The sequence below is a fragment of the Mandrillus leucophaeus genome, unplaced genomic scaffold (assembly GCF_000951045.1).
Source record: "Mandrillus leucophaeus isolate KB7577 unplaced genomic scaffold, Mleu.le_1.0 Scaffold4, whole genome shotgun sequence".
NCBI classification, from domain to species: Eukaryota; Metazoa; Chordata; class Mammalia; order Primates; family Cercopithecidae; genus Mandrillus; species Mandrillus leucophaeus.
In genome coordinates this window covers 14,102,426-14,127,601 of record NW_012104253.1, presented here as the reverse complement: position 1 = coordinate 14,127,601, position 25,176 = coordinate 14,102,426, and the positions used below count along the sequence as shown (strand labels likewise).

The following is a 25,176-nucleotide window of genomic DNA, read 5'->3' as shown; positions in this document are numbered from 1 at the left end:
ACATGGACACAGGGAGGGGAACATCACATGCCGGAGCCTGTCGCAGGGTGGGAGGATAGGGGAGGGATAACATTAGGAGAAATACCTAATTTGGTGACGGGTTGATGGGTGCAGCAAACCACCAGGGAACGTGTATACCCCTGTAACAAAACTGCACATTCTGTAACATGTAACCCAGAACTTAAAGTATAATAATAAAAAATAAAAACAAAGACGAAGAGAAAATCTTAAAAGTGACCACAGAAAAAAGACACATTACCTTCAAAGGAAATGTAACTAATGGCTTTTTCCACAGAACTTAAGGATTGGAATGGTATCTTGACAATGGTGAACCTAGGCTGGGTGCAGTAGCTCACACCTGTAATTCCAGCACTTTGGGAGGCCGAGGTGGGCAGATCACTTGAGGTCAGGACTTTGAGACCAGCCTGGCCAATGTGGTGAAACCCCATCTCTACTAAAAATATAAAAATAGCCAGGCGTGGTGGTGTACGCCTATAATCCCAGCTGCCTGGGAGGCTGAGACACAAGAATCACTTGAACCTAGGAGGTAGTCAGCTGAGATTACACCACTGCACACCAGCCTGGGCGACAGAGTGAGACTTGGTCTCAAAAAAAAAAAAGAAAAGAAAAGAAAATGGTCAACCTAGTATTTCACACAAGGCAAAAATATCCTTCAAAAATAAAGGTAACATTGAATTGTATCTGAATGTAATGCTTAGATGGGTATACTACATGACACATGAATTTTATCTTAATAAAATAAAAATACAGAAAAATAAAAGCAAAAGAAAGAAGGTTTCAAAAAACAAAAGCTGAGAGAAGTCATTGTTAGAAGACTGGCACTAAAATAAATATTAAAGAGAATTCTCCAGATGAAGAACAATAATCCCAGATGGAAAGGCAGGACGGAAAGAAAAACACCAGAAAACATAAATACGTGAGCAAACGAACAATATAGAATCTACTTTTTTTTGTCTGAGGTGGAGTTTCGCTCTTGTTGCCCAAGCTGGAGTGCAATGGCGCAATCTCGGCCCACTGCAACCTCCCTCTTCTGGGTTCAAGCGATTCTCTTGCCTCAGCCTCCCAAGTAGATGGGATTACAGGCGTGCACCACCACGCCCGGCTAATTTTTTGTATTTTTAGTAGAAACGGGGTTTCACCATGTCAGCCAGGCTGGTCTCGAACTCCTGACCTCAGGTGATCCACCAGCCTAGGCCTCCCAAAGTGCTGGGATTATACGGGCGTGAGCCACCATGCCCAGCAAGTCTTTAAAATATATAGTAGGCTGGGTGCGGTGGCTCATGTCTGTAATCCCAGCACTTTGGAAGGCCTAGGCGGGCAGATCACGAGGTCAGGAGATCAAGACCATCCTAGCCAATATGGTGAAACCCCATCTCTACTAAAAGTACAAAAAAAAAAGAATTAGCCAGGCATGGTGGCGCGTGCCTGTAGTCCCAGCTACTTGGGAGGCTGAGGTGGGAGAATGGCGTGAACCTCGGAGGCAGAGCTTGCAGTGAGCTACATTCATGCCACTGCACTCCAGCCTGGGTGATAGAGCGAGACTCTGTGTCAAAAAAATAAAAATCAAAAAATAAAATCAAAAATAAATAAAATATATAGTAGTACTACTAATAAAAATAATGTCTAAAACACATATAGAATATATAGAGGTAAAATATACATAGAACATAGAAGTAAAATACATGACAACATTAACACAAAAGGAAAAAGGGGGAATGCCTGTAATCCCAGCACTTTGGGAGGCTGAGGTGGGCAGATCACGAGGTCAGGAGATCTAGACCATCCTGGTCAACATGGTGAAACCCTGTCTCTACTAAAAATACAAAAATTAACTGGGCGTGGTGGCACGTGTCTGTAATCCCAGCTACTTGGGAGGCTGAGGCAGGAGAATCGCTTGAACCAGGGAGTCAGAGGTTGCAGTGAGCTGAGATCACGCCACTGCACTGCAGCTGGCAACAGAAATTCCGTCTCAAAAAAAAAAAAGGGGGGGGGGACAGATAAACAGATTTAAACTGTCATAAAATTCCTGCATTGTTGGGAAGTGGTAATGTACCCATTTAAGGCAGTAAGTCAAAGATACACACTGTTATCTTTAAGGTACTAAATGAATTTCTAAAAGTCTCTAACAAACTAACATAGGAGGAAAAAATGGACAAAAGAAAAGATTTGGTTTAGCAAAAGAAGACACAAAATACAGGAACCAAGAGGACATAGGACAAAAATGTAAAAGAAATTGTAAGATGGTAGACTTAAAACCAATAATAATTACATTAACTGTAAGTGGACAAGATATATTCCAATTAATGACAACTTTCCCACAAAGAAAACTTCTCATTCAAGTGGCTTCAATGGGGAATTATTTTAAACAGGAGGAATAATATCAGGTGCAAACTCTTCCAAAGTGTAGGAAAAAAGGGAACACATTGCCAACATTTTTTATGAGGCCAGAACAGTCTTGATAGCAAAACTTGACAAAAATATTAAAGAAAGAAAAATTACAGGTCTATTCTTCTTCTTCTCTCTCTCTCTCTTTTTTTTTTAAGTTAGGCTCCTGCTCTGTTGCCCAGGCGGGAGTACAGTGGTACAATCTTGGTTCACTAAAACTTCTGCTTCCTGGACTCAAGTGATTCTCCCATCTCAGCCTCCTGAGTGGTTGGGACTACAGGTGTGCACCACCACACTTGGCTAATTTTTAAATTTTTTGTAGAGATGAGGTCTCACTATGTTCCCCAGGCTGGTATCCACCTCCTGGGCTAAAGCAATCCTCCCTCCTTGGCCTCCCAAAGTGTTGGGATTACAGGTGTGAGATACCACACTCAGTCTAGGTCTATCCTTCTTATGATCCAAAAATGTTAGGCAAAATATTAGCAAACTATATCCATTGATATATGAAAAGAGCAATACATCATGAAAATAGAATTTATTCTATTTCCGGCATTTGAAAATTAGTGTAACTTATCGTTGTAAGAGAATAAAGAAGAAAAAATACATGATTATCTCAACAGAGGCAGAAAAAGCATTTAGCAAAAACTCTCTGAAAATCAGAAATAAAAAGAAACAATCTGCTATATGATATCTATAAAAAAATTAAATAAAACATAGTATTGGGCTGGGCAAGATGGCTCATGCATGTAATCTCAGCACTTTGGGAGGCCAAGGTGGGTGGATCATGAGGTCAGGAATTCGAGGCCATTCTGGCCAATATGGTGAAACGCCATCTCTACTAATAACACAAAAATTAGCTGGGGGTGGTGGTGCATGCCTGTGGTCCCAGCTACTCGGGAGACTGAGGCAGATGAATCGCTTGAACCTGGGAGGTGGAAGTTGCAGTGAACTTAGATTGCACCACTGCATTCCAGCCTGGGTGACAGAGTGACACTCCATCTCAAAAAAAAAAAAAAAAAAAATATATATATATATATAAAAATAGTAAATATTGAATTCTTATTTTGAGTTGAAGAAGTTAAAGAAGTCCATTGTCATTTCATTTAGCATTTTACTGGAGGTCCTGGTCAGCTCAATAAGGTAAGAAAAATAAAAATTGAAAAGGCAGAAATGAAACTATCATTATTTACAGAAGATATAATTGTAGATTTAAATAAATCTAAAATAATATACAGAATTATTTGAATTAAAAAGTGAATTTAGCAACGTTTCTAAGTGCAAGGGCAATATACCAAAAAAAAATTGTATTTCTATAAACTAATTAAAAACAATTTGATAATAAAGTACAACTGTCAAAAACCTAGATATAAATCTGACCTCTACATGTAAATCTATAAAACACTGGTGAGACAAATTAAATACCTAAGTAAATAGAGGGATATACCATGTCCATGGATTGGATAACTCAAAATTGGTAAGATACAATTTCTCTGGAAATTATACATTCAATGGAATAGCAATTAAACCCTAACATCCTCTGCCCCAAAAACTAACAAGGTGATTCTAAAATGCATATGGAAATGCAAAGGGTTAAGAATAGCCAAAACTATTAGAACTATTAGATAAAAGTTAGAGGTCTTACACTACTAGATATGAAGACTTCATAAAAATTACAACTCAGTTTTTCAATACATTGTGCTGCGTCAAGTTAATACTCATACGGAAATACATAAACTTTGGCTACTATTTCACATCATATACAAATATCAGCAGTAGATGGACTGTAAACCTAATGTGGATGGTGAAACAATAAAGCTTTTATTTTTATTTTTATTTTTATTTTTTTGAGACAGAGTCTTGCTCTATTGCCTAGGCTAGAGTGTAGTGGTGTGATCTTGGCTCACTGCAACCTCTGCCTCCTGGGTGCAAGCAATTCTCCTGAATCAGCCTCCCACGTAGCTGGGATTACAGGCATGCACCACTATGCCTGGCTAATTTTTGTATTTTTAATAGAGACAGGGTTTCACTATGTTGGCCAGGCTGGTCTCCAAATCCTGACATCCAGTGATTTACCCGGCTCGGCCTCCCAAAGGACTAGGATTACAGGCATGAGCCACCTCACCTGGCCAATAAAGCTTTTAGAAGAATATAAGAATGTCTTCATAACCTTGGTGTGAACATTTATTAAATATGACACAAAATTATTAGCAATTAAATAAAAGATTGGTATATTGGACTGCATAAAATTTTTGGTCATCAAAGGAAAGCACTTAGAAAGTGGAAAAGCAAACTAAAGCGAAGACATTTATGGTAATATATCAGACAAAAACCCTCATATCCATAAAATATAAAGGACTCCTGCAAGTCAATAAGGAAAAAGGCAACCCAATAAATATGAACAAATGACTTGACAGGTACTTAACAATCGAGGATAGCCAAATGACTAATAATATAAAAAGGTGTTCCACACATCACTACTTATCAGGAAAATGCACCTTAAAACCTCAGTGAAATACAAAATCACCAGAATGGCTAAAACCACAATCAAATATACACATTTGTCAGAATGGCAAAACTACTAGGGCTGATGGTACCAAGTACTGATGAGGATGTGGAACAACTAGAACACTTATACATTATTGGTGGGTACGCAAATTGGTACAACCATTGTTGAAAACTATTTGGTAATATCTTCTACAGCTAAATATATATTCATGTTATGACTCGGTGGTTTCACTCCTTTTTTTTTGTCTGTTTTTTGAGGCAAGGTCTCACTCTGTCACCCAGGATGGAATGCAGTGGTATGATCATGGCTCACTGCAGCCAGCTGTTTCACTTTTAAGTGGACATACAAGAGAAATGAGTGTACATGTCCATTAAAAGATATGTACAAGAATGCTTATGGCTGCTTTAAACATAAAAGCTAAAAATTACAACCAACCAAAGTGTCTTATCAATGGTAGAATGGATAAATTGTGATGTATTTATTGGATGGAATACTACAGAGCAATGAAAAAGAACAAACTATTGTTATTGCTACATGCAATAACATAGATGCATCTCACAGACATAATGCTGATCAAATTAAACCAGACACAAAAATCTATAGACTGTATAATTCCATATATAGGAATGTCAACAGCAGTGACAGAGGTCAGAATGGTGGTTATGTCTGAGTATTGACTGGGAGCCTTGTCTTGATCTGAGTGATGGTTATATGGGTGCATACATATGGAAACATTTATTGAGCCGTATACTTAAGACCTGTGCACTTTACATACCATGTTGCAATAACATTTTAAACAATATGATCACCATCCATATGTAGTCTTACTGCTCCATTTGGACTGGTCTCTGGCTACTGGATGTCAGTGTTTGGAGCAGTGGGCAGCAGGAAAAGCTGGGGAAGGAGTGGGAAAACACATGGGCTTCCTAGAGAAAAATAACCACTTTACGAAGCTTTGAGGTTCCTTTATCTACACGGTAGACAAAACTTTTTTTTTTTGGACGGAGTCTCGCTCTATCGCCCAGGCTGGAGTGCAGTGGCACGATCTCGGCTCACTGCAAGCTCTGCCTTCCAGGTTCACGCCATTCTCCTGCCTCAGCCTCTGGAGTAGCTGGGACTACAGGCGCCCGCCACCACGCCTGGCTAATTTTTTTTTGTATTTTTAGTAGAGACAGGGTTTCACTGTGTTAGCCAGGATGGTCTCGATCTCCTGACCTCGTGATCTGTCCATCTTGGCCTCCCAAAGTGCTGGGATTACAGGCATGAGCCACCCTGCCTGGCCGACAAAACTTTTTAGAGATTTGTCCATACGGGCACTGAAATAACATTTTTGTAAAGTAGCCTTCTCTATGTTGATTGCAGATGTTTGTATCTCAGAATTGTGAGTCTACGTGCTCTCTCACACAGCATCATTATTTCCTTATTCCTAATAATTTTCATCACAAACATTTCCCAGCTCTGTCCCAATCAAGTTCTTATTTCTCTGATTGGAATTATAATTTATAAATGTAGGTCCACATGCAGATAGCTTAATAAGCAGTGAGTGAAACACCAGTGTAGAAATAAATGAATGTGGACACACAAAAGAAAAACAGAAAAACAATGTGAGAAAAAGTGCATATACTGAATATGGGATGAACTGATGCAGTTAAGGAAGACAACTCAAAAGGCAACTCATGGCTGGGCAAAGTGGCCAACACTTTGGGAGGCTGAGGCGGGAGGACTGCTTGAGGCCAGGAGTTTGAGACCTTGTAGCTATTAAAAAAAAAATTAGCTGGGCATGGTGGCTCATGCCTGTAGTCCCAGCTACTTAGGAGGCTGAGATACAAGGATTGCTTGAGCTCACAGTGAACTGTGATCGTGCCACTGCACTCCAGCCTGGGTGACAGACTGAGGCCCTGTCTCACACAAAGGCAACTCATTTGAGCTAAGGCTTGGCTATACTTTTAATTGTCCACATAGAACAGAGGAAAAACAATCTTTTTTATCTTTTTTAATCTTCCATTTACCTTTTAGTAAGACAAATTCTTATCTCTATGTAAAACTGTGGAAGAACAGTTACAGAGATTGTTGCAGCTTAGATTATTTTCAACAAGTTTAAATTCTACACGTAAGGATTCATACCATTTTTACCAGCTACACTTTAAAATGCCAGACTTTAAAAATTCCTCTATGTGTATATGTGGTTTCGTCTCCTTTTCAAAAATTCATGCCTGTGAAATTTTTAGGAATATTTTTCAAAACTTTAGTACTGAAGCATTAACTTTATGTGATATAGCACCTTTAAATTTCTGTTTTTATTCACCCAAAGAATGAGAATTACGGTACATTTAATCATTCCTTTTGCTAGTATTTATAATTTCAGCAAATAGGATAGCAGTATAGTACCTAAAATAAACTATTAGGAATAACTGAATGCCTACCACAGCAACAGAGCTTTAATGAGGTTAATTGTCACATACATATCCATGCCAACATAGCAGTGCACATTTTACATGACCAGTCTCTTATGTAGTTAAAAATAAAACTGCAGTTTTAAAATGTCAAGTTCCTCAAACTTACTGGATTTTAAAACAAAGCAAACAAAAGAAACAAGGATTTTCTAATCTATCTACAAGCAGAAATGCCAGAAAATAAAGCTATTTTCATACAACTTAAATTTCCTTTTCTAAGTCATGACATTTCTCTTTTGTTCTGTTTTTTTTTCTTCTAAGATTAAGAAAATTTAAAACATAAATGAAGATAAAAACTGCTTAATATGGCAAGGGATAAGAATGAAACTAGATTTTTTTCGTAAAGAGGGAAATTTTATACCACCACACAAATTAAAAGTGTTATGCAATGAAAAACAATAATGGAAACAGCATAATGCCACATAATATCCCAGTTTCCTGTGTTCTGAAGAACCACTGCTATACTAAATACTAACTTGACTTATCTGAAGTATTCAATACTTTCTGATAACCCAAGCAGCATTATATTAATGCTGTTAGAAAACTACTACAAAATGTCCTTCTACCTCTCCTAGAAGAAATACACCAGGAAACATAAGCCTGATGAATAACTACTAAGAATCTTGTCTTTTAATACAAGTCTCCTTCTAAACACAAAATACTAGCTTTTTGTAATGTGGTTAAAAGGAATAATGGAAAGGAAATGACTTGGCAATAAACATTTCCTATTTTGCACTAGGGTGAAGAAGCCAAGACACAAATATTTGGAAGCCACTTTAGTTTCTCTCTCCTTTTCAGCCTAATAGTAGGAAAATATTAGGTACCTACTTAATTCACAAATTCATGAAACAGGGTGGACAACAGCCTTGAGTAGGGGAAGCATTTGGAACGGTAATCAACTACTTAATTACATAACAGGGAGCTGGGCACACAAAGAAAAGGGCTCAGAAGAAGTATCTTGAAAAATAAGCAACGTAGAAGCTGAGGACAGAAGTGAGGCTAATCAAATGTTCTTAGGAAGATGTTGCCCCCCTGAAAATATGCTCCCCCAATAAAACACATAAATAATTACTCTTAAGGAAAATATTTTCTCTAAAGAATGTCATAATTTGGAGTGAAGTTACTTAACAAAACAGGGAATAAAACCTTTATGTTGGCTGTAGCAGTTATTTTCTTTGGGTAGATTATACTTAAAATATTTCCCTCATACATACTTCTGTTAAAAATGTTTTTTTCCCCATTCTTGAGTTTTACAATATCTCCTTCCCAAACTTCAAATTTCATTAGAGGTGGCTACATTTGTTTTAGTGCCAGATAAAGGTATCAAGTGATGACAGACACTTATGTGAGGTATACAATCAATTAAAGACTGGAAATTGGGGTATTATCATGTAAGACATTTGAGGGGCCAAAAGTCATATAATTTTAAGATACTTCATGATGTTACAGTAATAATTCATCTATATGACAATTATTTTGACATAAGTGGCATATCAGAATTTAACTTATTTACTTGGATCTTAAGGAATATTAGATGTATTTTCACATGAACACTCAAATCATGCTATTATTATCAGTCATTGGAAGAATAGCCAAAGTAATCAGGTGGTGTAAGGCACATATAGACCCAATAATTTAGGAATTTTCACCATTATGAGGTACCCTGTTCTTAATAAATATGACAATAACAGGTGTTTGAAATGGGGGCAGTTTGAATTAGTACCCGGTAAATTGTATACTTTTATAAAGTACTGTATTTAAGAACATAAACTGAGATACAAAAGGAATGTCCTTACTTTAAAAAGGTGCCTTCTATCTTAGGAGACTTCTGTAAAATAACTTACCTTATATTTAAAAGTCATTTACATACTTGAAATCAGCAGTAATCTAAGAAAAAAATTAAAAGGCAGTTTTCTTGGGTGATGAACCTGTGACTCCAAGACAGACAGCAATGTGGAAGTTAACTCAGAAGACTGACTCTCTATTCTAGTACTTCAGTGGTTTCTTACTTTATAAAGGTTTGGAAGAATTAATCAATTTCTTTTTTTCTTAAGACAGGGTCTCGCTCTGTTGCCCAGGCTGGAGTGCAGTGGCACGATCACAGCTCACTGCAGCCTCGAACTCCTGGGCTCAAGTGATCCTCCATACTCTGGACTCCTGAGTAGCTAGGGCTACACACATGAGCCACCATGCTCAGCTAATTTTTATTTTTATTTTTGGAGACAGAATGTCTCACTATATTGCCCAGGTTGGTCTCTAACTCCTGGCTTCAAGTGATTCTCCAGTCTTGTACTCCCAAAGCACCAGGATCACAGGTCTGAGCCACCACACTCAGCCAATGATTTTCAAAATGCTAATTAACCTCTTTCAGACACAGGATCTGGCGGAGTAATGAGAAGACACTGGTCTTTCTTAACATCTTTCCTCTATTATCTTCCTTTTCTTATTTTTGCCTCTCAATTCGTCACATACAGTTACAAAATACATGAATCAGGATTTGTGTTGGCATGAAAATTATATACTATACAATCAATAAGTGAAGAAGGGAGGGGGTGATGTGGCTCTAGTCCCGAAGTTAATGTCACAAAGAGAACTAATGTATTTGTATTTCTTAGATCTTCTTCTATTTTACTCTTAATACCAAAAGAGTCCTATCATTTAACATTTTTATATAAAGTATTTTGTAGTGTTTATTTTTGATGTGACCAAATGAAAGCTTTCTGAATTTTAAAGTGCAATTCACTGTATGTTAATACACAGCCTGCATACAACCTAACTGCTTCAAACTTGGCATCAAATGCTGTCTTTTTGGTACTTACAAGTAGGATGTGGATAAAGATATTTGACGAGAGGGCAACAGTGTTTGTTAAGGTCTTTTCAAAAGCCCATTTGAGATTATTCAGGCAGGCTCATCAGTTGACGGCTAGCCTATCTTTCCTTCTTCCTGTTAGTCTGACTGCCTTTTTACCCATTTCATTGTCAAGTCCTCCTCCAGAAGAAGAGGCAAGGGAAATAAATGAAAATGAAACCCATTAATTTCCAATATTCACAATGAAATCAATCACATCATCAATCTGTATACTGCCTGACCATTTTTCTGGATCATTTTCTATTAGCAACATAGTCCCTTTAGTTTGTACTTTACAACTAGTATTTTCTACCAGCATGCACAGTTTAAAAAATGGCTTGAAGAGCCAAATACGTTTCAAATATATCCAATATAATTATAAATATGGTCATTTTCTTGGTTACTAGAGATCTGCGCCTGATGGAATCACATTTTGTGAATTAGCAATAGTTTGGTAATAATTCACACAAAATTTCCCATAATTACTAGGAATAACTGAAAGCTGGGAGTACGAAACTTTCATTAACACAATATTATGTAGTCATTTGGGCCAGCAAAAAGTACAAAATATTATTCCCAATAACCACTGTGGACAAAAATGTGAACAGGATAATATAACATTTTGAAAATATTTTAATATTTGCCATTTTTTGCCTGTGCTATTAATATATACATTGATTTAGTAATAAATATACTACTATTACATAGAGTGCAATATTTTTTAGTATTCATAACTGGTTGAAATTAATGCTGCTATAACCTCAAGAAAGGAATAAATAAATATCATATCCAAATTCCAAACTAATGCTCAAAAGGTTATCATTAACAAAAACTATAAAATAAACATATTGGGCATATCTCTTTAAGCATGATTCCTGTAAACAAAGCAAAAAAATCACTTTTCTCAGTCCTGACATTTCACATGATGGCTTTAAAAGAAAATATAACATACAAATCCTATCACTTTTTTTTTTTGCATAGGGAATGAATTAATTGTATTTTTTAATGCAGCAATCTTTTAATGAAATGTTTTCATCACATAGTACTTGTTTTCTGTATGAATTCAGAACTTTTGAGCAATAAAAGTGCTCTGCATAAGTTTATAAAATATGCTTTCTGGATTTAAAATTTAACAGAAAAATTTCCAAACAAGTCATAGGTATGATCCTAAAATATTATGTACATAATATATGACCACAGGAGGAAATTCCTCACTGTAGTACAACACAGTGTACAAATATGAAGCACAGTGTTTAGTATAATTTCCCTTTAGGTTTTCCTCACACTGGTGCGTAAGAGGCTGACTACATTACACAACATGCCCCATTCTACTTGCTGCATACAAAGTAGAAGAGGGATGTGAGGACAAATTTAAAGTAGAAAATGAAAATAAATGGCAAAAATACAGTGCAAATGCTTTAAACAGTGCACTTTATAAAACAGTTTGCTTTATTCATACTTTTTTATAAAGTGCAGTATTACTTAAAACAGAGAGACATGTACCTTAATATTCTGCAATAACCATTAAAACAAATTGCCAGGAAAGAGCAGTGCAAAATTAAAAACATACACATAGCTTAGCATGCATCTCAGATGGATCCCGAATACAGAGTATGGGACCTTGAGTTCTTATATCTTTTTTTTTTTCCCCCACTTTTTAGGAAAAGATTAACAATAGCAGGTTATCATCATATGTAACCATAAAATAAAAACAATAAGTTAAAATCTTCTCTCAAGAAATACGTATATGCCACACATAAAATTCATTACAGAATCTTTTTTGAAAACAGACCCCTTTCTCTGATAAATCACTGTTTGAAGGGTGCAAATTTCAAAAACCCACATTGTCCACAAGGCAAAGCAAAAGGTATCATCACAGTATGAGTCATTTCTTGTTGGCAAACATCTGGAAAACCTGTGACTTATTCTGCAAGCAGCTCAAATCTAGCCCTAGTTAAATTTACAGGACCTTTGCTCTTTCAAGAATGGTCTTGTTGGCATCATGCTAGCTTGCTAAAAAGTAATATGTGCTCTATTCACAGTAACATTCTCTGTCCAGTGCTTTTAGATGAGGATAACCAAACAGGTTTTCCTGAAAAAAATCATTAGGAGGCAGATTCCAATGAGACCAACGGGAAACATTTTTAAAAGCATAAAAGATCACCTCAGGCATATGCTGAGGGAATAAAGGTGCAATGGATCACTGACACACTCCTACCATGCCTAAGCTACTGAGTCTGAGAACTGGAAGAGGGTCTCCGGGTTACTGCTGTCGGCAGGATTGCTGGGCTGCAGTGTCTTGGTGGGTGTAGTTTTACCGTGAGAATGAGAGGAAGAAGAATGGGAACTCTCGCTGGAACTGCTGCGCGTCTCGGTACTGGTGCTAGTCTTTTTCATTTTTCTTCTCTTAGCCAAAGGGGCCTTATCGACATTCTGAAGGCAAAATCCCTCTCTCTTGTATTTGTTAAAGGCCTAGGGGAGAAAAAAGGGAACCCCTGTGAAGGTAAAAGTACTGAAGTTTTCCTAGCAGTTACGACTTACAGCAGAAGACAACTTTCCATTGGCAACTGCAGCCCCAAGTTGTTTTAAGGGAACAAAGCTCTTAAAACCTTTGTATCTAAGCCTATGGCAGGGTGGAGAAGTTCATGGGAAAAAATTTCTGAGGGCTCTGTTTAAATCAAACTAGCTAGGTTGTCTGAGAGTCACAATTCTAATAAATCTTTTGAAGAAGTTAGTACTACATCCTAATACGAAACAATTGACTGGAAATTCCTGAAGACCATCAGTAATCTAAACTACTCCCATTACTTTTAATGGTTCTGTGTCTAAGATTTAAAATTCTGCACACAAAGTCCCAATGCAAGCAGACTGGATGCATTATGAGTCTTGGCTCTTCACTCCCATTTAATGTGTATACTGGCCACTTACACGCACAGAGAAGCACAGCTCTACAGCCTCGCCCTAGCTTCCTCCTCCTGCAGCCTGTCTTCACTCTCCTTGGCCTAGGCTTGGACAATGCTGCAGTTACAACTTGTAGTTGTCACCTTGCAACCTATGTCACTGAGAAGATTTGAATCATCTGATAGAAATTCTTGTAGTTAATCTCTTTACCGTCTCAACATTTCCTAGTTTCTTACTTTTTAAATCCATTTCTGCTGCTGAAGAAGCGCTATCCCTATCCCTTCTCCTTTCTCAAAATAATCCCTTTGAAGGTGACTTTCTGTCTCCCTAACTCATCTTATACAATACTTTACATGAATTATCTTAATGCATTTGCATCTGCTTGGCACAAATATGCATAATCCACAGTTTCTACCAAATAGTCTCAGTCTTTCAAACATACAATCTATACTTAATACCAATGAACTTACTTCATATCCCTCCCAGTTTTAAGAATGTGTGATGTACTAAATGGTTGTGGAATGAATGGGAAAAAATGCCTTAGTTCAAATATGCCTTAGTTCCTAATGTTTATTATGGTTTTTAAAGAAAATGATTTAGTCTATTTGAGAGGAAAAAGTTCTATTATCTCATCTCATAAGGTCATTCTAAAATTAAATACGTATTTTGTGGGTTAGCAGTGACACTGATCCCCTGTGCACTTTTTGTTATAAAGTGTTTATAACCATGAAGCAAATTATAAAAACATTCCTAAAAGTGAAAGGACACTGGCCGGGCACGGTGGCTCACGCCTGTAATCCCAGCACTTTGGGAGGCCGAGGCGGGTGGATCACGAGGTCGGGAGATCGAGACCATCCTGGCTAACGTGGTGAAATCCCATCTCTACTAAAAATACAAAAAATTAGCCGGGCGACGTGGCGGGCGCCTGTAGTCCCAGCTACTCGGAGGCTGAGGCAGGAGAATGGCGTGAACCCGGGAGGCGGAGCTTGCAGTGAGCCGAGATCGCGCCACTGCATTCCAGCCTGGGCGACAAAGTGAGACTCCGTCTCAAAAAAACAAAACAAAACAAAAAAAAGTGAAAGGACACATATTATTTTAAATGCGAAACAAAGAAAATGTATCTGAGGCTACAGAGTAAGAACATTTGATTATGATTCCTACTCAAACCATCCAACATGTACAGAGCACAGGGCCTTACGTGGAAGGTTGCTTTCACACAGGTATGCACGGCAGCTCCTGAAGATCCTAGAATATCCGGAGTCATCAGAGGATTGGAGGACAGCTGACTGCCATCTTGAAGCCATTCATTGTACCTCAAGCCAGACATTTTAAGCCTTTTGTTTGGATCAACTGTGAGAAGTCCTGTGGGAATAGATAGTCTTATTTTATGATTTGTCATTTTAAACATGGTTTAAAAAACTCCGAAATAAATCTCAGTTATGTTCACATGACATGGTGGTTTCTATATAGCTTTAATCTCCTACAAAAATAATCAGATTTTCCTATTCATTTAAATTCTTTTATAAATACTGGATTCTAATGATAAAGTCACAGTAGCCCATTTCTAGGAAGCTGCAGGCGAAGTGGCTTTTCAATCAGGAGAAAATAAACACCCAAAACAAAGACTCCCAATGGAGACCTGGTAAGCTCCAAATGAGCAAAAAGCACACAGATCTACTTCATCCATGTACCAAATATTTACTGGCCATCTTCTACAGGTCAGGGAGTGCAGTAAGGCACTAGAGATATGGAGATGGAGATGCAGAGAAGAGCTATTATTAGAAGACACATAGGCAAAACCCCAGCTATTATAACATCAGGGACAAGTGCAATAGCAAGATACACAGGCACAGTGTTTTAGCAGGCCCAAGGGAGAGTATAGCCTGGGGAGTGAGGGTGTCCTGGAAGGCTTCTAGGAGATGAGTCCTGTAGGATAAGGAGAAGTGGCTAGGGAAGAGGATTAAGAAGAGTGTGTAAAGACACGGAGGGATCTGAAAGCTCGGCACATCTGAGGAATTCAAATATTCTGCAACAGCAGAGCTGGGGTGAGGAGGAAGCAAAGGCAGACAGGACCAGGTCATGAGGGGCTTTGAATGTTAAATGCTAGGCTAAGGAGTCTGACCTAAAGCAAACAGAGTCTCCAAAGGATTTCCAGCAGAAAAGAGGCATAATCACATTTGGATTCTAGAAAAGTCCCTCTATTGATAGATGATGAACAGCTTAAGTCAGAGGAAGTGAGGCAAGGTGAAAGGATGCTGCAGGATTTGGGGAGAGAAATGGTGATGAGAACAAAGGCAACGACATGTGAATGGGAAGGAAGGGACCGCTATGAGTGCTGCTGAATCTGTAGAACTCTGTGACTGGCTGCGGAAGGCAAGGCAGGTGCAGGTATCCAGGAGGATGCCTAGGTTTCTGTTTTGGTGATCTGGCTTCTTAGCAGTGCCACTGCTGACAGGATGAAAGACAGGAGGAGGAGAGTGTTGGGGGGAAGGGACAGTTAAAAAGTATTGGTTTGTTTTAGATGTGTTTGACTGAGATGCCAGTGGAAGCCAAGTGCTAGCTCATGTTAGAAATGTGGAGACCATTACTAAAGAGGATGTTCTGATAAAAAGACAAGGCTGGAGAGAGTAGCCTGGGAGTCTTTTAGAATATACATGGATTCCTTCAGTAATTGACATACAAATGTACGTGTAATGGGCATGATTCTACTTCAGTCACTACACATCATATAAAATGTAAAATTTCATTAGATTCTTACCTTGGATCAAATCTTTAGCCTCTTGGGATACATTCTTCCAGGCTTCTCCTTCAAAGGAGAAATCTCCCTTTTTAATTTTCTTCATGATTTCCACTGCGCTGGTACACGTCAAACTTCGGTCATGAGATTGGAAGGGAACCTGTCCTGACAACATTGTGTACTATCAGGGAAAAAGTAACAAAACAGAATGACTACCTAGATCTGTTAAAGCCATGCTAATAATCTTAACAGTAACGTAATTGGTGTAATTTACCAACTGCTACAACTAGCATGATTGAGTTTAAAGATTACGTGACTTCTATCACTGAGGCAGTGCATACATCTCAAAGACTTGTAAACCAGTGGCATGGCTTATTATGATATAAAGATTTAAAATCACATTTATAACTATATTCAAAGCAATAAGAAGAAAAAAGGATAATCCAACTGCTTCAGAAAAGATGGTATTGATTGTTAACAGAAAATAAGAGAGACAGCAGAACTCCTTAATAACTATGGTTTTCTATTCCATTTCCACCATCCTTTCCCGAGGACATGTAACTATGGTTAAGGACTTGAAAAACTTTATATAGGCCTTCCTATTTGATCTGTAATTACCCCTGTTTTTATTTTATTTTTCTCACTGTTATCTTAAATACAGTGAATTATCTACAGCCACCTGTTTTCATTGTAGCCATATGTTTGAAATCTAAGTTTAAGATTTTCCCCTTTAAAAAGTTAACAGAATAACAAACAAGCCAAGGCTTATCTTTGTAGCAGAGACTGGATTTTAGAAAAGTGATCCTTTAAAATTCTTGGGGGGGTTTCTCTCTGCTCACTGACTTTCAGTCTTGCAGAAATGGTGGGTTGGTTATCAATGGTGGTGGGTTGGCTGGTGTTAAGTAGCTGTGTCTGGGTGTGGACCAGAGAGGACCAAAAGGTGGCCCCACCGGACAGTGTGAGAAGGGAGAAGTGGTGTCGGCAGGAGCCTGGGCTGAGGGAAGCGTGTTCATCATGGCACTTAGGAAGGGACACAGAAGGGAAGCTCAGTGTCAACTCCAGCCCTAATTAGGAGACATGGAAGCCACATGATGCTCCGGTGGTCTAGAAACAATATGCCATCTTTTCTGGTCACATGTCTGACAAGTAGGCTCACCCTCACGATGGCAAGATGGTGAAACAGCTCTTACACACTGGCTCTTCAGAAAAGATGGAAACTCCTAGACAGGCTAATAAAAATAACATAAAAAGGACAACCAGGAGATCCAATAAGGTAGGTAATAAACAAAACGTGAGTAAGAAGGATGGAGAAGACAAGAATAAGACTCAGATGCAGAAGGAAGAGAAACTTGACACCTCCGAGGTTACAAGAGACTAGAAGGCTTTGGACAAATTTAGATTTTCTGAAATAGAAAATTGTGCCTGAGAAGAATAAAAACTACATGCATGAGAATGCGCAGAGTTTGAAAATAGAAGACATGGAGAAGGAATCTCGGTTTCTAATTTGGAGCAACCTAACGAGGAAGACTAATTGCCCTAAGAAGAGCAATGTCAGAACATCTGTAGAAGGCAGACAAAACTCCCTAAATCCTTGATGTAGCTTGAAGGCAGGCTACGACTAGGTCTGAGTGAGCCAGTCCGCAGGCTGGCAGTAACTGTCCAAGATTAACTGGAGTCTCATAACTGATGCCATGCCTCCACCTGCCCCTCACCTGACTTCTTCCCTCCTGTACCCTTCATGCACACACCAGAGTAACAGTCATGCAACTTAAATCTTACAACATTCCCCTGTCCAAATCCCTTCACTGGCTTCCTTTAGTCTCTGACTCTTGCTTCTCTTTTTCAGCTTTTTCAGCCTCAGCTTCTGCAGTTCCCCATATTCCAATCCTGTGTTCCCACCAACAGTTCTCGGGGCTCTGGGACTTTCCACATGCTGTTTGGTCTCCTTAAAATGCCATTTTCTTTCCTTAGCTGGCAAAGTCCCATGCATCCTAGGGTGGCTAGAGTGTAACCCAGTTACCCAGTTTGGGTAACTGGGAACTCTGCAGTCCTCTACTCCAGAGAGAAGACATGTGGCACAGACGCAGGGGAAATGAGCATTAGGGTCACACCTGGCTGCAAACAACTGTCAATTACTAGCTTTGGGATGGGCAAATTCATTAACTTCTCTTAGACCATTTCTTCATGGGTAAAAGTAACAAGTGATATTATAAGGTTATATGAAATTACACATTTAACATACCTAGTATTGTGCCTGGCACACAGTAGGTGCTCAGCAAATTGTTAACAAGTTTGTCTCTTAAGGCTTCCCCTCTATGGAAAGAATCCTTTCTTCATGATCTTATCCTCCACTCCTGTATCCACAGAGCTATCTAACAGCCACTGAACTGGTGTGCACACCTGTAGATGCGCTATCACTTTGTGGGGTAACTCAATACAACTGTCCACATTGCTAAACCATGAGCTCCCTAGAAGCAGAACTGTGTCTTATGTATCACTGTATCCCCGAACCTTGCATAGTGCCAGAATTTGCTATCCCATGCTTATTTCCTGAATGAGTAAGAACTCTTTGAGAATACTTAAGACAGTGATATGATAGAGACTGTACTGTGGTCTTGATTAAACAGAGGGATGCCACCAAATGACAGCTCTGATGAGTCTGTGGAACTTGTGTCACATGTGTTCCAGATCCCCCACTCTTTCCTCGGATGCCAGGAATTCCACTCCTTTTCCCTAAGTTTCTAGAATCCTATTTCCCTGACACTTGCCATTGAATAGAATGTAGTTTCCCTACGTCTTGCCTTTCTAGCTGCAAGTTTACCTCCCCAAACATGGAACAAAAGCTCTTCTAATATCTATAGTGAAAGAAAGAAAGGAAAGCAGAGCAAAGTTAGTCCTGTTAATGCGATTAGGTATCATTATAGGGTATTTTCCTCATTCCCCAGAAGTGGAATGATATAATTCTCATTTTGCAGAGCAGAAAACTAGGACTTCAGTGGTCAGGGGCATAATGAAACATCCTCCTCTAAAAGACAACCTACTGTACCTTGTACCACTAAGAAATAGGAATAGAACTTAGTGGGCTTCTTTGTATTTTGGAGGTAGCATACGTTGCACTTGAGAATACTGCTCTAAGAAATTTATCAAGTGACTTGGAAGGCTACCTGTTTCAAGTGGGGCCTAGCATAGGCTTTTGTTATAGGTCCAATCCTGTCAATTAGCAGGACGCTACTTAAGCCATAGGATTCAGTTGCTCTGATTGTACTACAGGTATCTGTGAAAGATGAGACTCTCTCGCCGCCACAACAGGAGTGTCTCAGAGCAGACCTGAAGTATTCTGGTGTAAGGTGGGGCCTTCTGGGGCAGAGAACTATTCTCCAAATAACAGCTCCTAAGATGTTACCAGATCCTGGCAGGCTCTGAGTGCCTCAACATGCAATCCCAAGAGCAGTGCATCATGTGCTAAGATCAGCAGATGCCTTGATTCACCAAGTCAGGTAGGTACAGCAACAAACCAATGCACTATGGAAATGACACACTCAGAATCTGCCCTGGGCATGAGTCCAGAAGGCATGAGTAAATGAGATGCTTACATGCATGTCACCTGTCTAGGTTGCAATAACACTTCTTCCTTAACTCACACTATGGCCTCACTGAAGGAGGTTCCCTATGATTAACTGATGAGTCTGGTTGACAGATGGTTCACTTAAGTGCAGCTGGCCTGTAGAACATGACAGACTCAGCAAAGATACCAGCTGGCTCAGGATAATACCTTGCGGGTCGGGGTGCTGTCTCTGAGAGCTGTGCGGAACCAATGGCTGATGGGTCCAGGTCCCCCGTATCTAGATTCTATGGGTGCATGACCCACTTACAGAACTCATGCTTCCTGGCTCTGCTCAGAGGTCTGTTCCATGAGCTCAAGTGATCAACTGCACTTGGTGACGACACGTGGCCAGCCCAGTAGTACATGCTCTGCTCTCTTTTCCTCACCCCTGCACCCTTGGGATTATGCTCGTTAATAACATAATATGACATAAGTATTAGCTTCAGGTTTCACTTTCTGGGGAACAAAGAATAGAATATCTTTCTCTCCACTCCTAAGTTTTCATTGTGTTAAAATACACTTAACAAAATGTACCATGTTAACCATTTTTAAGTGTATAGTTCGATGGTATTAAATATCTTCATCATCACCATCCATCTCTAGAACTCTTTTCATCTTGTAAAACTAAAACTCTATACCCATTAAATACTAACTCCCCATTCTCCTTTCCCCCACAACCCCGGCAACCACCATTTTACTTTTTGTCTCTATGATTTCGAACACCCTAAGTATCTTTTCTGAACATACAGTATTTGTCTTTTTCTAACTGGCTTCCTTCTTTAGCATAATATCCTTAATAATAATGTTGTTGTATATGTGAGAATTTCCTCCCTTTTCAAGGCTGAATAATATTCCAGTGTATGTATACAGCACATTTTGCTTGTCTATCATCTATCCATGGAAACTCAGATTGCTTCCACATTTTAACTCTGTATGTGTCCATTAGATCTAGTTGGTTAAGTCCTCTATTTGCTTACTTATCTTCTGTCTAGTTGTTTTATCCATTATTGAGAGTGGGGTATTGAAGTCTCCAATAATTATTACAGGACTGTCTACTTCTCCCTTCAGTTCTGTCAGTTTTTGCATCATGTACTTTACTGGTCTGTCATTAAGTGTACAAGTGTTTGTAATTGTTATGACTTCCTGTTGAATTGGATATTTTATTAATATATGAGGACCCTGTGACCCTCTTTGTCTTTTGTAAACTTTTTTTTTTTTTGAGACAAGGTCTCACTCTGTTGCCAAGGTCGGAGTGCAGTGGCATAATCATGACTCATTGCAGCTGTGACCTCCCCAAGCTTGAGAGATCCTCCCACCTCAGCCTTCTGAGTATCTGGGACTATATGCACATGCTACTATATCTGGCTAATTTTTAAATATTTTGTAGAAATGAGGTCTCATTATGTTGTCCAGGCTAGTCTCAAACTCCTGGGCTCAAGTGATCCTCCTGCCTCAGCCTCCAAAGTGCTGGGATTATAGCTGTGAGCCACCACGTCCAGCCTCTTGTAAACTTTTTTGATTTAAAGTCTATTTGGTGGCTGGGAGTGGTGGCTCATGCCTGTAATCCCAGCACTTTGGGAGGCTGAGGCGGGCAGATTGCTTGAGGCCAGGAGTTTGACACCACTGTGGCCAATATGGCGAAACCCTGTCTCTACTAAAAATACAAAAATTATCTGGGTGTCATGGTATGCGCCTATAATCCCAGCTACTTGGGAGGCTGAGGCATGAGAATTGCCTGAATCCAGGAGGCAGAGGTTGCAGTGAGCTATTTTAATGTAGCCACTCCTGATCTCCCTTTTGTTTGTTTCTGAGACGGAGTTTTGCTTTTGTCACCCAGGCCAGAGTGCAATGGCACAATCTTGACTCACTGCAACCTCTGCCTCCTGAGTTCAAGTGATTCTCCTGCCTCAGCCTCTCGAGTAGCTGGGATTACAGGCACACACTGCCAAGCCTGGATAATTTTTGTATTTTTAGTAGAGACAGGGTTTCATCATGTTGGCCGGGCTGGTCTCGAACTTCCGACCTCACACGACCCGCCCGTCTTTGCCTCTCAAAGTATTGGGATTACAGGCATGAGCCACTGCACACAGCCTTGATCTCTTTTGGTTACTATTTGCACGGAGTATCTTTTCCCATAGTTTCACTTGCAATCTATTTGTATCTTTGGATCTAAAGTGATTCTTTTGCAGACAGCATATAGTTAATCATGTTTTTAAATCCATTATACCAATCTTTGTCCTTTGATTAGAGTTTAATCCATTTGCATTTAAAGTAATTCCTGATAAAAAGGAACTAACTTCTGTCATTTTGCTATTTGTTTTCTATATACTCGACAGCTTTTTTGTCCTTCATATTCTGTATTACTGCCTCCTTTTATGTTTAGTTTATTTTTTTGTAATAAAACATTTAAATTCCTCTTTTCTTTTTGTATACATTCTATAGCTATTTTCTTTGTGGTTTCCAAGGGATTACATTTACCATCCTAAAGTTATAACACTCTAACTTGAATTTATATCAGTTTAACTTTAATAATGTATAAAAACCTCTGCTCCTCTAACAGTTCTACCCAACTTCTTTTGGTTGTTTATGTTACAAAAATACATCTTTATACATTGTGTGCCCCAAAACAAACTGGTAATTCTTTTAAACGCATTCGTCTCTTATGTCAAGCAGAAAACAAAAAGTGAAGTTATAAACTGTTGTCACAATAATGCTAGCTTTTTACAACTGGCCATGTATTTACCTTTATTGACACCTTTATTTCTTCACAAGGCTTTGAATTAACTGTCTAGTGTCCTTTCTTGTCAGCCTGCAGGACTCCCTTGAGCATTTCTTACAGGGCAGCGTTAGTGGTAATGAAGTAATGAACTCTCTCAGCTTTTTATGGATCTAGAAATAAATCTTAACTTCTCCCTCACCTTTGAAGGACAGCTTTGTCAGAGATAGGATTCTTGGTTGACAGTTTTTTTTTTTCCTTTTAGTGCTTTGAATGTATCACTCCACTGCCTTCTAGTCTCCAAACTTTCTGATGAGAAATTTGCTGATGATCTAACTGAAGATCATTTGCATATGTGGATCCCTTTTCTCTTGTTGCTTTCAAGGTTCTATTTTTTTTTTCTGAGACAGAGTCTCACTCTGTCACCACTCTGTCATGATCTCAGCTCACTGAAACCTCTGCCTCCCAGGTTCAAGTGCTTCTCCTGCCTCAGCCTCCCGAGTAGCTGGGATTACAGGTGTGCACCACCACACCTGGCTAATTTGTGTAGTTTTAGTAGAGATGGGGTTTTGCCATGTTGGCCAAGGTGGTCTTGAACTCCTGACCTCAAGTGAGCAGCCCACCATGGCCACCCAGAGTGCTGAGATTACAGGCATTTCATTATAATGTGTTTCAGTGTGGGTCTCTTTCAGTTAGTCTTACTTGAAGTTTGTTGAGTTTCTTAGATGTTTATATTATCTTTCATCAAAATTGGAAAGTTTTCCACCAAAACTAATTTCCAATAGAATACTTCTTCCAATATTCTCTCTGTCCCTTTTTCTCTCTTCTCCTTCTGAACCTCCGACAGTGCATACGTTGATCCTCTTGATGGCATCCTACGGTCCCTTAGACTCTGTTCGCTTTTTTCATTTTTCTGTCTGTTCCTCACACTCAATAATTTTAATTGTCCTAACTTCAATTTCACTGATTCCTTCTTCTGCCTGCCAAATCTGCCTCCGAAACCCTCTACTGAATTTTTCATTTTAGTTACTGTACTTTTCAGCTCCAGAATTCCTTTTCATTTTCTTTTCAGGTTTTCCATCTCTTTACTGTTATTTCCATTTTGTTCATACATTTTGTCTTGATGTTCTCCACATACTCCTTTAGGTCTTTCGATGTCTTTAACACAGTTGTTTTAAGACTTTGTCTAGGCGAATTTATCGTGAGGCCTTTTTCAGGAACAGTTTCTGTTATTTTTTCCTTTGAGTGGGCCATACTTTCCTGTTTCTTTATATACCTTGTGATTCTTGTGAAAATGGGACCTTGAACTTAATGACGTGATATCTCTGGGAATCAAAATTCTCATTCTTCCTGAGGGTTTGCTTGCTTTTTTTTTTTTTAATTTGCTTTTGTTTATTGCTGTTTGTTTTTTGATTGTTATAGGCTGTCTCTGTGCTGAGGATCAGCATGAAGTACAACCTCAAGGTCTTCTCAGGTCTTTGATGAGCCTGTGGCTTTGCCTGGGCATGCTTGGCAGCTTTCTAATTTTCCGTGTATAAGCAGTTGCTTTGGAATGTATGAGTACTGAATGTCTGGCTCCCAAAGGGAAAAAAAGAGAAAAAATGAAGAAAGGAAAAAGGCGGACTGGTCCTTTAAGTACCCCTGGATATCACTTCACCCAGAGGAGGAGGAGGAGGGGCTTGCAGTAATGGTGGCAGGCACAACAATGACCACTGCTTCTTTGCACCTCTATAATGAGAAGCAACAATTACAGCAATTCAGATCACAGATCCTCTACATTTGGAGGACAAGGTCCTTTTTGCCCATCCTGGCTCCCACAAGCTGTGTGTAGGCTGTTTTAGGAGTATGTGCATGGCTGTCTGCTACAGGGCTGAGGGTCGGGAATGGGTGGCCGCTATAAGTTGAGCATCCCTAACCCATAAATCCGAAATCCAAAATGCTCCCAAAACAAACTTTTTGAGCGCCAACATACTCAATGGAAATGCTCACCGGAGCACTTTGCATTTTGGATTTTCAGATTAGGGACGCTCAACCAGTACATATTCTGTAAATATGCCGCAATTCAAAGAAATCCGAAATCCAAAATACCTCTGGTCCCAAGCATTTCAATTAAGGGATACTCAACCTATACTGTGCTAAGAGCTAAAATTGACCAAAATTAACTGCACTTTACTGTCCAAGCCTTTCCCTGGAAGCTGAAAACTTTCAATGGACTTCAGAGTTCCAAAATAGTTACGTCAGAGAGATTCTGCCACTGCAGTTGGTGGTGAGACAGATTCCTGGTGCTTCCTACTGCACTGTCTTCCCAGCATCCTCTCTTTAAAATATCCTTCTATTGTTGATGAACATTGGGTTGTTTCCAGCGTGGGGAATTTTGAATCATGCTGTTATATATCTTCTTATACATGTCTTTGTTACAGAAATATACATATTTCTGTTGGATATATTCCTGAATTGGAATTGCTGGGTTATTTGGTCTGCATATGTTCAGTAGATACTGCCAAATAGTTTGCTAAAGTCTGCTCTACTTCTTTGTCCTGCCCCATTTCTTAACAGGTATAGTTGTGGCTAAATATAAGAAAGCAGGGCAAGGAACGGTGGCTCACACCCGCAATCCCAGAACTTTGGGAGGCTGAGGTGGGCAGACTGCTTGAGCCCAGGAGTTTGACACCAGCCTGGGCAACATGGCAAAACCCCACCTCTACAAAAAATACAAAAATTAGCTGGACATGGTAGTATGTGCCTGTAATCCCAGCTACTCGGGAGACTGAAGCAAGAGGATCACCTCAGCCTGGGAGGTCGAGGCTGCAGTGAGCCATGAACGTGCAACTGCCCTTCAGCCTGGGCAACAGAGCAGGATCTTGTCTCAAAAAAAAAAAAGAAAAAAAGAAAAAAAAAAGAAACCAATCTTTATAAATAAAGTTTTCTTGCTTTCTGGCATGTAATAATACAACAGGTTGTTGGATGAGAAAACTAACTTTCCAACTTTGGAAGTACTGAAGAGG

General features: G+C 39.2%; 1 protein-coding gene across 1 annotated transcript in view; it reads right to left on the bottom strand.

Moving 5' to 3' along the window:
• Positions 1-10,716: 10,716 nt before the first annotated feature.
• Positions 10,717-25,176, bottom strand: part of RPS6KA5 (ribosomal protein S6 kinase, 90kDa, polypeptide 5) — a 143,388-nt gene continuing 128,928 nt past the window's right edge. The window contains exons 14-16 of the mRNA XM_011991787.1: positions 15,873-16,032; positions 14,313-14,476; positions 10,717-12,685 (exon numbers count right to left, since the gene is read on the bottom strand). Of these exons, the coding sequence (XP_011847177.1) occupies positions 12,437-12,685; positions 14,313-14,476; positions 15,873-16,032 (573 nt within the window). The 3' untranslated portion in view covers positions 10,717-12,436. The remainder of the gene's footprint in view (positions 12,686-14,312; positions 14,477-15,872; positions 16,033-25,176) is intronic.